This window comes from Symphalangus syndactylus, chromosome 10 (genome assembly GCF_028878055.3).
Source record: "Symphalangus syndactylus isolate Jambi chromosome 10, NHGRI_mSymSyn1-v2.1_pri, whole genome shotgun sequence".
Taxonomy (NCBI): Eukaryota; Metazoa; Chordata; class Mammalia; order Primates; family Hylobatidae; genus Symphalangus; species Symphalangus syndactylus.
Genome location: NC_072432.2, coordinates 5,450,520 through 5,466,573, shown reverse-complemented (window position 1 = coordinate 5,466,573; position 16,054 = coordinate 5,450,520). Strand labels below are relative to the sequence as shown.

The 16,054-nt window shown below is 46.3% G+C and overlaps 1 protein-coding gene across 1 annotated transcript; it reads left to right on the top strand.

Annotated features, from left to right (window-relative positions):
• The first annotated feature begins 5,627 nt into the window (after window positions 1-5,627).
• On the top strand, window positions 5,628-8,010 carry TUBB8 (tubulin beta 8 class VIII). The gene is given in 5 exon segments (XM_063611022.1): window positions 5,628-5,684; window positions 5,996-6,104; window positions 6,181-6,291; window positions 6,903-6,951; window positions 6,953-8,010. Coding segments are annotated over 5 exon segments (1,329 nt in total). The 3' UTR covers window positions 7,956-8,010.
• The last annotated feature ends 8,044 nt before the right edge of the window (window positions 8,011-16,054 follow it).

Sequence of the window (16,054 nt, the reverse complement as noted above, 5' to 3'; positions counted from 1 at the left end):
GATCGTCTGAAGCCTTCTTCTCTCAACTCATCAAAGTCATCCTCCATCCAGCTTTGTTCCGTTGCTGGTGAGGAACTGCGTTCCTTTGGAGGAGGAGAGGTGCTCTGTTTTTTAGAGTTTCCAGTTTTTTTGGTCTGTTTTTTCCCCATCTTTGTGGTTTTGTCTACTTTTTGTCTTCGATGATGGTGATGTACAGATGGGTTTTTGGTGTGGATGTCCTTTCTGTTTGTTAATTTTCCTTCCACCAGACAAGATCCTCAGCTGCAGGTCTGTTGGAGTTTACTAGAGGTCCACTCCAGACCCTGTTTAGCTGGGTGTCAGCACCGGTGGCTGCAGAACAGCGGATTTTCGTGAGACCACAAATTCAGCTGTCTGATAGTTCCTCTGAAAGTTTTGTCTCAGAGGAGTACCCGGTTGAATGAGGTGTCAGTCTGTCCCACTGGGGGGGTGCCTCCCAGTTAGGCTGCTCAGGGGTGAGGGACCCACTTTAGGAGGCAGTCTGTCCATTCTCAGATCTCCAGCTGCATGCTGGGAGAACCACTACTCTCTTCAAAGCTGTCAGTCAGACAGGGACATTTAAGGCTGTGGAGGTTCTCACTGAGTTTTTGGTTGTCTGTGCCCTGCCCCCAGAGGTGGAGCCTACAGAGGCAGGCGGGCCTCCTTGAGCTGTGGTGGGCTCCACCCAGTTCGAGCTTCCTGGCTGCTTTGTTTACCTAAGCAAGCCTGGGCAATGGCGGGCGCCCCTCCCCCAGCCTCGTTGCCGCCTTGCAGCGTGATCTCAGACTGCTGTGCTAGCAATCAGCAAGACTCTGTGGGCATAGGACCCTCCGAGCCAGGTGAGGGACACAATCTCCTAGTGTGCCGTTTTCCAGGCCCGTTGGAAAAGCGCAGTATTAGGACGGGACTGACCCGATATTCCAGGTGCCGTCTGTTTTCCCTTTCTTTGACTAGGAAAGGGAACTCCCTGACCCCTTGCGCTTCCCGAGTGAGGCAATGCCTCGCCCTGCTTCGGCTCGCGCACAGTGCGCTTCACCGACTGTCCTGAACCCACTGTTAGGCACTCCCTAGTGAGATGAAACCGGTACCTCAAGCAGAAATGCAGAAATCACCCGTCTTCTGTGTCGCTGGGGCTGGGAGCTGGAGACCGGAGCTGTTCCTATTCGGCCATCTTGGCTCCACCCTCCCCTTTTCTTTACTCTGGAGATAAACACTGTTTTTCTTTTCCACTGAATAACACCACATTTCAAAATGAGGGGAAACATCTTGAAACTAAGAGATAAGGCCTTATTAAATTTGATTTGGTTTCCATTGTAATTAATTTAATCACATGTGTTCTAGTTTGTCCTCAGTCTGCTCCTACTTTGGGCCCATGATCTGTTGAATTTGCTCAGCTCCCTGCTCAACAGCAGGAAATTAGAATTATTTAAAAACCTCATTGTGGCTGGGAGCAGTGGCTCATGCCTGTAGTCCCAGCAATTTGGGAGGCCAAGGTGGGCAGATCGCTTGTTGTCAGGGGTTTGAGACCAGCCTGGCCAACAGAGTGAAACCCCATTTCTACTAAAGATACAAAAATTAGCTGGGTGTGGTGATTCATGCCTGTAATCCCAGGTACTTGGGAGGCTGAGGCAGGAGAATCACTTGAACCTGGGAGGCAGAGGTTTCAGTGAACCACTGCACTCCAGCCTGGGCAACAGACCAAGACTCTGTCTCAAAATAATAATAATAAATACAAATAAAAATCTCATTGTGTTTCAAACAAAATTTCTTTTGCATATCAACTGTGTCAACTTGCATATTAACTATAATCATTTTGTTTATATCCAATCCTGAGAAATCTTTGAGGACTAATTTCACTCTTTTCTGCCATTTTGGTAAACAAAACAAATGCCATCAAACAAAATGCACAAAACTCCTGAGAAATACATTTTCTCCTTGAGGACTAGACTTGCTGTGTTAGAGGAACTCATGGTTATCAAGCTTCTAGTTTAATAAACATGACTAGAATTCTCTATCTTAATATGAGTAGCTAGGTATTCACAAGGCATCTAGAAGGTTAATACCTGTGGTCTGAAAATAGCCACATTTTTTTACTGGCCACAAATTACAATTGCAGAATATTTATGGCCATACAAGACATCTTCCATCAAGCCTGAAAAATGTATAAATGTCCTAAGAGTGCAGTATTTTTTCTTAAAGATAATATTAATGAGCTAGCTCAGGTCAACGGGTTAATGGTCATTGTTAAAACCAATAGCCCCGACTTTAGTGAGTACATCTGCACCTTCCAAGTTTAATTATAACTCTTTCTCTTTATAGTTAGAGACACTAACAAAAGACGATGTATTCCTGCTCTTGTTTTCTGAGGGTGTCCAACTCTGTAATGGAGTCATTTCTAATAAACTTGCTTCTCTCACTTTGCTCTCTGACTCACCTCAAATTTTTTCCTGCACAAGATCTAAGAATCCTACTTTGTGGTCTGTATCAGGACCCTCTTTTCCAGCAACCTCTTTCAGCAACACCATGAAGGGACACCAAGACAAGACCCCCACTCCGAGGAAGACAATCCACATAGAATCAGTCAGCTGGCAAGTGGGCTGTCTTTTAGAGTCGTGAAGCATTCAGGTTGGCAAGAATGATTATCCACTATTACTTAAGTGAGAGGCCCTAGGGTATAATATCAGGGTGAGAGACTCAGCCCAAAGTTAGAGACCTGGGGGTGTCATACTCAGATTAGAGGCCAAGCCCACAGGGTTAGAGGCCCTGGGGAATGTTGAGAAGAATGGATTTGGCTAAACAAAATGTTTGCCACTTTCTCTTTTTGGACTGTCCACCTTGTGCTCTTTGTCCTTCACCTGAGTGCTCTGCATATTGTTGCCTTTCTGCTCACCGCCTCTGTTTTGTAGTAGCCTGGAGGCTGCCTCAGGAAAGAGGCCCCAAACAGTTTTGCTTTTACTTTCCTCAGCGATCCTGTGACTTTTAGCCTTGATGTCTTAGAGCTATTGCTGCTACCACTTTTCTAGTTGGCAAAGCTAATAAACTAACATTAGAACAGCACCTACAGGTTTTTGACCCCACACGAAGGGAAGGTGGTCCTAGAAGCTAAAGGGCACCAGTAGATAATAGGAGAACATTTATGAAAGTGTCAGGCCTTATTGCTAGACACTCCAGACATAACCCTTAAAGCCTGCCAAACCATAAACCCAGCTACTTATCCGCCAGAGTCCACAGGTGCTCTCAGCCTTTCTGGCATATAGGTTGTGTTAGTCTGTTCTCATGCTGCTAATAAAGACATATCTGAGGCTGGGTAATTTGTAAAGAGAAGAGGTTTAATTGACTCACAGTTGCACATGGTCGGGGAGGCCTCACGCTCATGGCAGAAGGCAAATTAGGAGCAAAGTCACATCTCTTACATGGCAGCAGGCAAAAGAGCTTGTGTAGGGGAACTCCCCTTTATAAGACCATCTGCTGTAATCCCAGCACTGTGGGAGTCCAAGGCAGTGGATGACCTGAGGTGAGGAGATCGAGGCCAGCCTGGCCAACATGGTGAAACCCCGTCTATACTAAAAGTACAAAAATTAGACAGGCATGGTGGTGGGCGCCTGTAATCCCAGCTACTCAGGAGGCTGAGACAGGACAATCGCTTGAACCCAGGAGTCAGAGGTTGCAGTGAGCCAAGATCATGATAATGCACTCCAGCCTGAGAACAGAGCAAGACTCTGTCTCAAAAATAAATAAACCATCAGATCTCATGAGGCTCATTCACTGTCACGAGAACAGCATGGGAAAGACCCATCCTCTGACTCGATTACCTCCCACTGGATCCCTCCCATGGTATAGGGGAATTAGGGGAGCTACAATTCAAGATAAGATTTGACTGGGGACACAGCCAAAGCATGTCACAGGTTATGAAACAAATTTATTCTAGCAGGTCAGCCTTAAGAGAGATGAGCCCCTTGACCATCCTAAGGAAGAATGGTTAACAGATGCAAGTTGTTTTATGCATCAGGAAAACAGGAGGGCTAGATATCCTATTATTAGTCAGTACAAGAGAATCAAGGCACAAGCCTTGCTGGCCTCAACCTCAGCTCAAAAAACTGAGTTAATTGAACTTACTAGGCCCCTGCAGTTGGGAAAGGATTTAAAAGTTAACATTTACACTGATTCCAAGTATGATTTTTTAGTGCTTCATGCTTATGCTGCCATTTGGAATGGGTAGGGACTCCTGGCCCCCAAGGGCTTTTCCACACAATATCATTCAGATTTGGAGCTTGTTAGAATGCTGCTTTGCTGCTAAAAAGTGACTATAATTAATTGCAGAGGACATCAAAAGAGAGACTGACCATGTAAAAGGAAATGCCCTTGTAGACGCTGCAGCCAAGGCCCCTGCACTGAAAGGGCTAATGAAGCTTATGGGCGTGCTGGTCAGCATACATAGAACTGGGCCAGAATACTCTGAAGAAGAACAAAAATGGGCCAGGGATTGCATTTCAGTCCAGGGCCCCTCTGGCTGACTGAATGATGGTAATAAATTACTAATGCCAAGTAGCAATCATAGGAATATAACTCAGCACTTTCATAATTCTTTTCACCCTAGAAGGGATTCTTTGTTTCTGTTAATGTCACATTTGTTTATAGGGGTAAATCTTTTCAAGACACTAAAACAGGTGACTCAGCTCTGTGAGCTCTGTGCCTGACATGACCCAAACGGCCAGCAACTTTCTCCTTCTCCAGTTAAACCTGTCCAAAAATTGAGGAACCTATCCAGGTGAGAACTGTCAACTCTAATTTACCCCGATGCCTTTCTGCAGGAGATTCAAATATTTGCTAATGCTTACTGATACCTTCACTGGTTAGATCGAGGCATTCCCCACCCCATCTGAAAAATGTATACCAGAAGAAATAACTCCTCGGTTTGGGTAATCTAAAAGCCTGTGGAGTGACAATGGCCCATCTTCCACAGCAGGCGTAACCCATCACCTATCCTCAGCTTTAAGAATCCAATATCACCTTCACTCTGCTGGAGACCGCAGTCCTCTGGAAAGGTGAAAGGGCTAATCCTACTCTGAAGAAGACTGTAGCTAAATCAGAGGCCTGTCTCTAACACCCATAGCTTACTGCGGGTTAGAACTCCTCCAAGTAAAATGTAAAACTTTGAGTAAAACTCAAAGTCTTGTTGAGTTAACATATGGAAGGCCTTTCCTAACCACAGATCTCCTAATAGATGAAAAGGCGCATCCATTACAAAAATATGTCCTCAATCTAGGACAGGTGCAAAGGCACTCTGTGAATATGGAAACGAGACTTCCCCTCCCACATGGGAAGAAAATTCAGTTTCAGCTCAGCTAGGGGTTTAGTCTCACTAAAGACGCGGGAGGAAGTTCTCCAGCTGAGCAGCTTTCCCCAACGTGGAAAAAATCACACAAGGACACCTGAGCTCTCCAACAGACGTTCAACGCCAAGGGATTCACAGGTGGGTGCACCTGTGTGGAAGCAAAGCTGTTGGGAGCCCGATCCGAGGCCGAGGGAGGTGGGCGCGGGGCTATTTAAGTGTTGGCGGAGGGTGGGCCGGGTCGCTGCGCGTCTGCTCCTTCTCGTGCTTCTGCTGCCTCCCTAATCCGGTCTTGGCCATGAGGGAGATTGTGCTCACGCAGGCCGGGCAGCGCAGGAACCAGATCGGCGCCAAGGTTGGCAGCCTGGGCTCTGAGGGCCCAGCTCGGGCCTGCCGGGTGGCCAGGGAAGATGTTGGCAGTGGCGGGGCGGTGCCCCTGCATTGCGGCCCCTGGGCTCCCTGCCGGGGACGGTGGAACTGGGTGGCTGGCGAGGCGGCCGGGGTGGACCCCAGGGACACGGCGGCCTAGGGATGGGGGTGCGGATGAGGGTGGGGTGGGAGACGGCAGCCTAGGGATGGGGGTGCGGATGAGGGTGGGGTGGGAGAGCGGCTGGGGCGCCTCCGTGACTCAGCCCTGGCCTGTCTGGCCCCTCCCGTCTCTGGCAGTTCTGGGAGGTGATCTCTGATGAACATGCCATTGACTCCGCTGGCACCTACCATGGGGACAGCCACCTGCAGTTGGAGCGCATCAACGTGTACTACAACGAGGCCAGCGGTGAGACCCCGTCCTTCCCCCACCGCCCTCCTGAGAACGAGGCTCTCCCCTGCTAATGCTCTCCCACCCCACTCAGGTGGCAGGTACGTGCCCCGCGCTGTGCTCATGGATCTGGAGCCCGGCACCATGGACTCTGTGTGCTCAGGGCCCTTCGGGCAGATCTTCAGGCCACACAACTTCATCTTCAGTGAGCTGCGGGTGAGGACAGGGGTGCAGCTCCTTAGCCAGGGCAGCTCAAAATCCAGGAGTGCCCCAAAGTCATCACTGTGGGCACTGTGGAGCCAGGGCCCCTAAACCCCCTCCTATCCCCCTAGTCGAGTCGCCCGATCTGCCTCTCCTAAACGGGCTTTGGGAGGAAGGCCCGGGTGTCTGCTCAAGGTGAGGAGCTACTGATGTAAACTCCCTGCCAGGAGCTGAGCTGGGGCCGTGGCTACTGCCTTCCCTGAAAATGGGTAGGAGCCACCTGCAGCGAGGTCTGCTAGCCCGTCTCAGGTTTGACTCCTGACTTAATTCCTAACAGGGGAAGCTGCTGTCCTGTAACTCCCGGGGAGGGGGTTTCACTTACTCCACCTGCAGCGAGGTCTGTTAGCCCGCCTGAGGTTTGACTCCTGACTTAATTCCTAACAGGGGAAGCTGCTGTCCTGTATGTAACTCAGGGGAGGGGGTTTCACTTGCTCCACCTGCAGGACGCATGGTGCCCTCACCTCACACGTGGTACTTGGCGCTTTCTGCATTATGGTGGTGACCACTGATGACCGTACACCTGGCCATCGAGTGACTGTCTGTACTGTCTTACAGGCCAGTGTGGGGCGGGAAACAACTGGGCCAAGGGGCACTACACAGAAGGCGGAGTTGATGGAGTCAGTGATGGACGTTGTCAGAAAGGAGGCTGAGAGCTGCGACTGCCTGCAGGGTTTCCAGCTGACCCACTCCCTGGGTGGCGGGACTGGGTCTGGGATGGGTACCCTTCTGCTCAGTAAGATCCGGGAGGAGTACCCAGACAGGATCATAAACACATTCAGCATCCTGCCCTCGCCCAAGGTGTCAGACACCGTGGTGGAGCCCTACAACGCCACCCTCTCAGTCCACCAGCTCATAGAAAATGCGGACGAGACCTTCTGCATAGATAACGAAGCGCTATATGACATATGTTCCAGGACCCTAAAACTGCCCACACCCACCTATGGTGACCTGAACCACCTGGTGTCTGCTACCATGAGCGGGTTCACCACGTGCCTGCGCTTCCCAGGCCAGCTGAATGCTGACCTGCGGAAGCTGGCCGTCAACATGGTCCCGTTTCCGCGGCTGCATTTCTTCATGCCTGGCTTTGCCCCACTGACCAGCCGGGGCAGCCAGCAGTACCGGGCCTTGACTGTGGCTGAGCTTACCCAGCAGATGTTTGATGCTAAGAATATGATGGCCGCTTGTGACCCCCGCCATGGCCGCTACCTAATGGCGGCTGCCATTTTCAGGGGTCGCATGCCCATGAGGGAGGTGGATGAACAAATGTTCAACATTCAGGATAAGAACAGCAGCTACTTTGCTGACTGGCTCCCCAACAATGTAAAAACAGCCGTCTGTGACATCCCACCCCGGGGGTTAAAAATGTCGGCCACCTTCATTGGGAATAATATGGCCATCCAGGAACTCTTCAAGCGTGTCTCAGAGCAGTTTACAGCAATGTTCAGGCGCAAGGCCTTCCTCCACTGGTACACGGGCGAGGGCATGGATGAGATGGAATTCACCGAGGCCGAGAGCAACATGAACGACCTGGTGTCTGAATATCAGCAATATCAGGATGCCACGGCCAAGGAGGAGGAGTTTGAGGAGTATGCTGAGGAGGTGGCCTAGAACTTTCCTTTTCTAGGTAAAGGGGGGAAACAGTGTGGATTCTTTACTGTGTTCTGATAGCCATGTGTCGCTACACACTTGTTTGTGTCTTCACCTCTCCTCCTGCTACATTTTAAAGCAGTTCTATAGTACGCAGTTTTGCCTAATTATTATCACAGCATCTGGTTTCACCTCCAACTTCTATGGGCCCTCTGGCTACTGCTGCCAGATTCGCACAGTTGTCCTGAAAGGCTGAAGCTGTCTGGGTTTATCACATGCCCAGGAACAAGCATTCCAGTGGCTCCAGGCGGGGTCGGCATGGGCTGTGGACGTGGCAGGCAGGCTTCACATGAACTTGGGGATGCCCTGGGCCTTGGGCAGCGACGTGGTGGAAAATCTGTTCCTGAAGGCAAGCCTTGGCTTGTCCCATGTGCTAAACTTCTAGGGGACCAGCTGGCCACGTTTCTGGAACTTTAAAAGGGGTCAGTGACCCTGGTGGACAATGTCCCCAAAGTCTCATCTTGGGGTAGGAATGTGGTCAGACAGCTGGCTCTGAAGGATGGACAAATGGGACCCCAGCCACTCCATCACCATGACGGCCTGGGTGTGTGTGTGTGGCCTCATTCTCTTAATGAGGTGGGCATGGGATATCTGGTAGGGACTAGGCAGGAATCAAGCCTAGTGTCTGCTAACATGCACTGAACCCTATGTAGAAGGGGATTAGGTCCTAGGGGCTGTAGATGTGGTTGCTGGGCCTGTGACATGCACTGCACCCTGTGTAGAAGGGGATTAGGTCCTGGGGGCCGTAGGTGGTGGTTGCTGGGTCTGCGTGCTCGGGGCAGTCTCTCCAAAGGCACAGATGGGGTTTCTGAGCAGGACTTGGGGAGACAGGCAGGTGCTCACAAATGCTGCTTCCCCCAACTGGTAACCAGTGAGAAAAACGCCTGAGTGGAGGTCTGACCTGCCCTTTGTCTGGAGGACTGATGGTCTCTGGAAAGGCAGCTAATGCGTACTGTCTGCTGTCTCCCTGTCCCCCACTCCAAAACTTCAGTGCAAAAATCCAAGATTGTCAGGATGAGCCTGGTAAGGGTGGCACCTTTGGGGACAGGCCCTTCAGCCTGGTAGAGCCTCCTCCCCAGGCTTCTTGGGGAGCCTGGACTGCAAAAGTCTGCTTTGGGGAAGCAAATGAGAGATGTGTGTGTGAGCTGGGTGCCGGGCAGCATGCACAGACAGTGCTCTTCTCCCTGGCTCTTGTAGAACTTGTCCATGGCCTGTGTGATGGTCTCTTGGTAATTCCCACCCCACCCCGACCCCACAGATAAGATGAAGCCAGCATAGCCTGGGGGTGGGCAGATGTACAGGATCTACCCCAGTTCCCCTGGGCATGCCCACCTGCCTCCAACCTGTCAGGGAAAATAGGTGAGGCCCCTTTTCGTTCTCTAAATGTTGGCAATGGTCTATTGCAGCCAAATGGGAACAGGCAGGGCAGGCGAGTGTCTCATCTCGAAAGAAGTGGCTCCTGGAAGCAGCTGCGAGGTGGGAGAGGTCCCCCATACTCCCCCAACCTGTTCTAGGAGCAGGAAAAGGGGCCTCTGTGACAGCCCTCCTCAGTGGCGCTCACTGAGGGGTGTCCTTGCCTAACCCAGGTGCACACCCATCTGAGATGGCCTTGCATGGACCTTGTTGGGAAGGTTCAGCTACAGCAACCACTGGAACCTGCCCACACCTAGTGTCTCCACTCACGTGTGGAGCTAGATGTTCCTCCCTCCTGTAGTGGTACAGCCAGAGTGGCAGAGGGGACAAGTCACTGCTGCAGTTACCACCTGGTTCTGAGTGGGGGTCAGGCTCGGTGCCCTTGTATTTCCCAATTACCTGGTTCCATGTGGGGGCTTCATGGACAGGAGTGGTGCTTTTCCAGGCCTCTTTTCCATATGCCAGCTACAGGCACAGGTTTCCCAAGTTTCTGGAGCCCCTCTTCCAGCCTGGCAAGCATGGCATGTTGTAGGTGAAGGACATCAAGCCTACAGGCAGCAGAACCTGTCTGGGTATGTTCTCTACCCCTGGAGGCCCCTGGTTGTTTACCTCTTTGGGTGAGAGTCGGCTTAGGATCTCAACATTCTTGCAGGACTTCAGAACTGTACAGACAGTGGCCCAGGAGGGAACAGGAGCTGGGACTGGCAGCTAACCAGAGTGGTGGGGGTTGTAGGGCTCAGTTTGGTCTTGCAGGGAATTCAGGGAGGCTTGGATTTGCTGAAGCTCTAGACAAACTTGGGCTTGGATATGGAAACAGCATAGAGCAGGGGCCCTTCTGCACACTGGACTCTGAGTAGTTGCACCCCGGTGCATCCATAGGTGTTCCCCACCGGGAGCACAGCTGTGGATAGAAGCAGGGAGAGCTGTGGAGGGAAGAGGAGGAGGAGGGAGTCTCAGGGCAGCCCCAGCATCCAGGCAGGGTCTCTGCAAGTGAGATGCAGATCCAGCCTGTTGGCCACTTAGCAGCTGCTTGGCCCGCTGCAGATCACCTGACCTCTGTTCACCAGTAAATGGGGGTTGCAGTAGCACTTACCTTCTGGGACTCCTGCAGCTTGAAGGGGCAGCAAACACCACGTGCTGAGAAAGCGCTGAACTCAGGCAAGCTTCTCCAAGAGCACCACAGCAGATTAGCATCCACCCTGTACAGGACACCATCAAATCTCCCCATTCCTCATTCCAACGGAAGAAAAGGGAGTCTTTGTCCTAGGGGAGCAAGCACAGGCCTATCTATGCAGTGGGCACACGGCCCAGGTGGGGGAAAGGCCCTTGGATACGGGCTGGTTTCACCAACAATCTATGGGTTGGGTTTGGCCTGGACCTCTGTACCCCAGGAGGCCAGTAGCCCCCTGCATGGGAGAGGACTGGGAGGTGGGTGGGAGGTCTGAGCTTTGAGGGAAGCCATTATTTGGCCTCATGGGAAGTAGTGCAGGTAGTTGGTGGTGGTTCCTTTTTGCAGGACCTGGGTGAGCACCCAAGGAGTGAAAATGGCCCTTTTATGAGAAATTGCCAAAATTGATGCAAGCTCATCAGTCGAAAAGGTGAGTAATGCTGACAGTTGGCTTCACCTGCCCCTTCCCCACAAGTAACTGGTGTTCAGAGGTGGATTTGGTTCCTTCCCAGCCTTTCCCCTTTGCATGTAGCTGTGCATGTACTTTTGTGTGTACACACACACATGTTCCCTGGAGGGGTTACTTTTATTTTTTTATTTGGGGGGATAACTAGTGAGGCAGCCTGACACTTGCTTATCTTTTAAGTGTGGAGTCCCCTATGGAGTGGGATTGGGTACTTACTAGCTGGCCTCTGCCAGCTGTTTGGCTGCCCCAGTTTCTGCCCTTCACAGACATGCTGGCCAGCTGTTGTGACATTCAGTGGCCTTGTTTGCAGCTAGCGTGATGAGACAAGTGGATCAGGTACATTATAAACTGAAAAAGCACACAACATGCAGAGGGAAAGGATAAATGACCATGTGTGTCCTGCTCTGCTAAAGTCCACATCACATGACTGAGATGACAAACATTTTTTCACCTAACATTTGGGCCCTGAGAAACGGCATCTATGTTTTACTTTTTATTTATAACAGAAGAAATACTGCCAGGCTTTCTTTTCCATTTTCCCCAAGTCCCACTTTACCCCCTCAAGTTTACCTACTTCAGAGAGAAAGCGGAGCTCGCCTGGTTAATGAGAGCCTGAAATAATTTGAGCCAGGTCACTGTGTAAAGGTCAGACTGCTTCTGTCTCCTTGTGCCTCACTTGCGCAGCTCAGATATTTCATAGCTCCCTGTATACAGGTAGCTGTGTTACCCTCCTAGCTGCTTTCTTGGTTTGACACATGCATGAGAGCATGTGGGAGCACTTCAGGTCTAGGGTCGTGGGAGGACTGTTCTGCCCACTCCAGCTCATCTCTCCAGCCCAGCCTGCAGCATGCCTTCCTCCATCTGATCCCAGGGTGGGAGATGGCAGGTCTCACACTGACCTCAAGTTTATGTGACTTTTTCCATCTCTGCTTTCCCAGACAGCCCCTGCTGTGGGACTTGTAAGGAGATTTGGGAAGTCAGTATCTACTTTCTTGTGTGGGTGTTTTATAAATTAGAGCCCTGGAGGGGAATAAATGTTAGAGGTACTCCAAACCCCTAACATATAAACATCTAAGCCTGGCCCTTTTTTGGTGGTAAAATATATACAACATAAAACTTACCATTTTAACCATGTTTAAATGTACAGTTGAGTGGCGTCCAGTATAATGTGTTGTACAACCATCTCCTTTATCCATATCTACAACTTCTTTACCATCCTAAACTGAAACACCAAACCCATAAATAAGTCTTTGAATAGAAGACTGATGCATTTGACTCCATAAAAATTAAAACTTTATAGGCGAGAAAAATGCCTCAAAGTCAACAGACTGGGGAAATAGATCTGCAACATACATGACAGACATAAAGCTAATTTGGGATATATATATATATATATATATATATATATAGCTATATAGCTATCCTAAATTATTAAAAGACGAACAGCCAAATTGAAAAATGGACAAGGGATGTAAAGAAACAGTTCAAAGAAACATGCAGATTTTTAAATATTTGCTAATTTTTTTTACTGTGGTAAAATATGTATAACAGAAAATGTAAGTACGTTAAGTATAAATACATTGTTGTGCAACTATCACCACTATCCCTTCCAAACCTGTCTTATCATCCCAAAGTGAAACTCTGTATCCACGGAACAATAGCTCCCCTTTCCCTTCCCCCCATCCCCTGGAAACCACATCCTACTTTCTGTGTCTATGAATTTAACTGCTCTAGGTACACTATAAAAGTGGAAAGCATGGAGTATTTGCATTTTTTGTTTTAATCTTTTCAAGGTTTATGTTGTAGCATGTATTAGAATTTCTTTTTAAGGCTGAATAATGTATCATTGTGTGTATTGATCCTACTTGCTTATCCATCTGTAGATGGACATTTGGGCCTTTTCTACCCTTTGGCTCTTGTGAATGCTGCTATAAACAGGGGTGTGCAAATTCCCACTTTCAGTTTTTTGGGGTATATACCCAGATGTGGAATTGTTGGATCATACGGTGATTACTGTTTTCCACAGTGGCTGTGCCATCTTACTTTCCCACCAGCAGTGTACAGGAGTCCTGACTTCTCCACATCCAGCATTTGCTGCTCTTGGGGGCTTTGTTGCTTTGGTTTGCTGGTGGCGGTTTTTTTGATGGCAGCTATACTTTTATGTGTCAGTTGGTATTGCATTGTGGTTTGGATTTACATTTTTCTCGTGATTAGTGATGCTCAGCACCTTATACTGTGCTTACTGGTCATATGTATATATTTAAAGAAATGTGTATTTTAAAACCTTTGCTCATGTTTAAATTGGATTGTTTTGTTGTTGTTGCTGAGGTCTTTATGTGGCCTGGATATTAATTACTTATCAAATATATAATGGTGAATATTTTCTTTCCCTCCATGAATTGTATTTTCAATCTATTGATTATAACTTCAGATACATACAAGCTTGGCACTTTGATGAATCTTTTTATGTATTTTTTTGTTGTTGTTGTCTGTGCTTTCACTGTCATATCCAAGAAGTTATTGCCAGATTCTATGTTATGAAACATTTTTCCTATGTTTTCTTCTAAGGGTTTTATAGTTTTAGCGCTTACAATTAGATGTTTTGTCCGTTTTAAATTAAGTTTTTTATACGGTGTAAAGGGTCCAACTTTACTGTGTTCCATGTAAATATTTTTAACACCATTTAAAATATATTTTCCTTTCCCCATTGAATAGTGTTGACACCCTTGTTAAAAGTCATGACCATATTTTTTGGTTCTTTATTTCTATTGCATTGGTCTTTATGTCTGTCTCTATGCTGGTACAGCCTTGTTTTGGGTACTGAAGCATTGCAGTAAGTTTGAAACCAGGATTTGTTAGTCCTCTAACTTTGTTAGTTTTTAAGATTGATTTGGCTACTTGGGGTTTTTTGAGATTTCATTGGAGGTTTAGAATAGGTTTTTCTATTTTTGCAAATATTGGAATTTTTGTAGTGATTTTATTGAATCTGTAGATGACTATAGATAACAATGGCATCTTGACAAGGTTTTGTCTTCCAGTCCATACACACATGATGTCTTTTCATTTGTTTGTGTCATCTTTAATACTTTTCTGCAATGTTTATAGTTTTGCTGTACAGGTTTTTCATTTCCTTGGTGAAGTTGGTTTCTAAGTATTTTATTCTTTTGTGCTATCATAAGTGATACTGTTGTCTTGATTTCTTCTTCAGATAGTTTGTTATTGTAGAAATACAACCAATTTTTGTGTGTTGATTTTTGTATCGTGCAGTTTTGCTGAATGTTATTTATTGCATCTGATAGTTTATCTCACAGAAACTAAAAGATTTTTAATATATAAGATTATGTCATCTGCGAACAGAAAATTTTACTTTTTTAAAAATTGGAATATCTTTTATTATTTTACTTGCCTTATTGTTTTAACTAACTAGAACCTTCAGTACTGTATTAAATAGAAGTAGTAAAAGCAGGAATCCTTGATTTTGCTCTTAGGGTAAAAGCTTTCAGTCTTTCATTATAATGGTAGCTGTTTTTTTTTAATATAACCTTATGTTAAGGTGCTTTATTCCTTTGTATAGCTTATTAAGAACATTTTATCATGAATGTGGGTTAAATTTTGACAAATGCTTTTTCTTTAAGATGATCACATGAGGGTTTTTTCCTTCTTTATGTTAATGTGATATTATGCTGATTTTCATGTGTTGAAACATACTTTTATTTCAGGAGTCAATTATGCTCACTCGTAGTGTATAATCCTTTTAATATACTGCTAAATTGGAATTGCTGGTATTTTCTTGAGGATTTTTGAATCAGCATTTGTAAGGGATGTTTGTAGTTTTCTTATGGTGCCTTTGTCTGGTTTGGTGTCAGGGTAATACTGGCCTCATAGAATAAGTTAGAAAATGTTACCTCCTCTTCAACGTTTTGAAAAAGTTTGAGAAAAACTGGTGTTAATTCTGCTTTAAACGTTGGGTAGAATTCAACAGTGAAGCCATCTGGTCCAGGCTTTTCTTTGTTGCTGGGTTTCTGATTACTGATGCCATCTTCCTTCTGAATCTCCTTGCTGAATAGGTTTATTCAACTTTTCTGATTCAGTCTTAGTAGGTTTTTTGTTTCTAGGAATTTGTTCATTTTATTTAGGTTATTCAATTTTTTAGTGTATAGTTCTTTATGGTACTCTCGTACATCCTTTTTTACTCCAAAAATTGGTTAGTAATGTACCCATTTTATTTTTGAGTTTAGTAATTTGAGTATTCCCTTTTTTTCATCGTCGATCTAGATAAAATTTTGTCAGTTTTGATCTTTTTCAGAGAACAAACTTGGTTTTGTTGATTTTTGATATTTTTCTGTTCTCGATTTCACTTATTTCCACTGCTGTCTGTATCATTTATTAGATTCTGCTAGCTTTCAGTTAGTCCCTCTTTTTCCCTCTGTTTTTAGTTCCTTACGAGTAAAGTTGTTGATTCGGTATCTTATTTTTTATAATCATTTATAGCTATAAATTTTTCCCTTATGCTATGGTTTTTGATGTATCTCTTTGGTATTTCATATTTTTAATTTGTCTCTAGATATTTTCCATTTTCTCTTGTGATTTCTTTTATCCATCCTTGAGTGTTTAATACCTATATTTTTAGACATAAAATGTGTAACCTATAAAATTTTCTTAATTTGTTAGTTTTATTTGTTGTAAGTTTTTATTTCAGAATTAATGTGTGTATCAACATTTGTTATGTTCTCATAAACTTTGTAATACATGGAGATTGCTGCTCCACATATGTAAGCCTCTACATGAATATTATTTTGGAGCATTTAACCTTCTGTTTTAATATTTTGAAGGTCTAAATGAAATTGAGATTTTGGTTTCTGAGATGATATCATGGTAGGTGACTGAAAAATGCTTAAAAATTAGCCAAAACTTAAAATTAAGTTAAAATTTACCTTCAAGATTCAACCTGAATGAGTCACCTTGTATTGCTGGTAATAAAAAATAAGTATTTAATGGTATAAAAGCAAACTT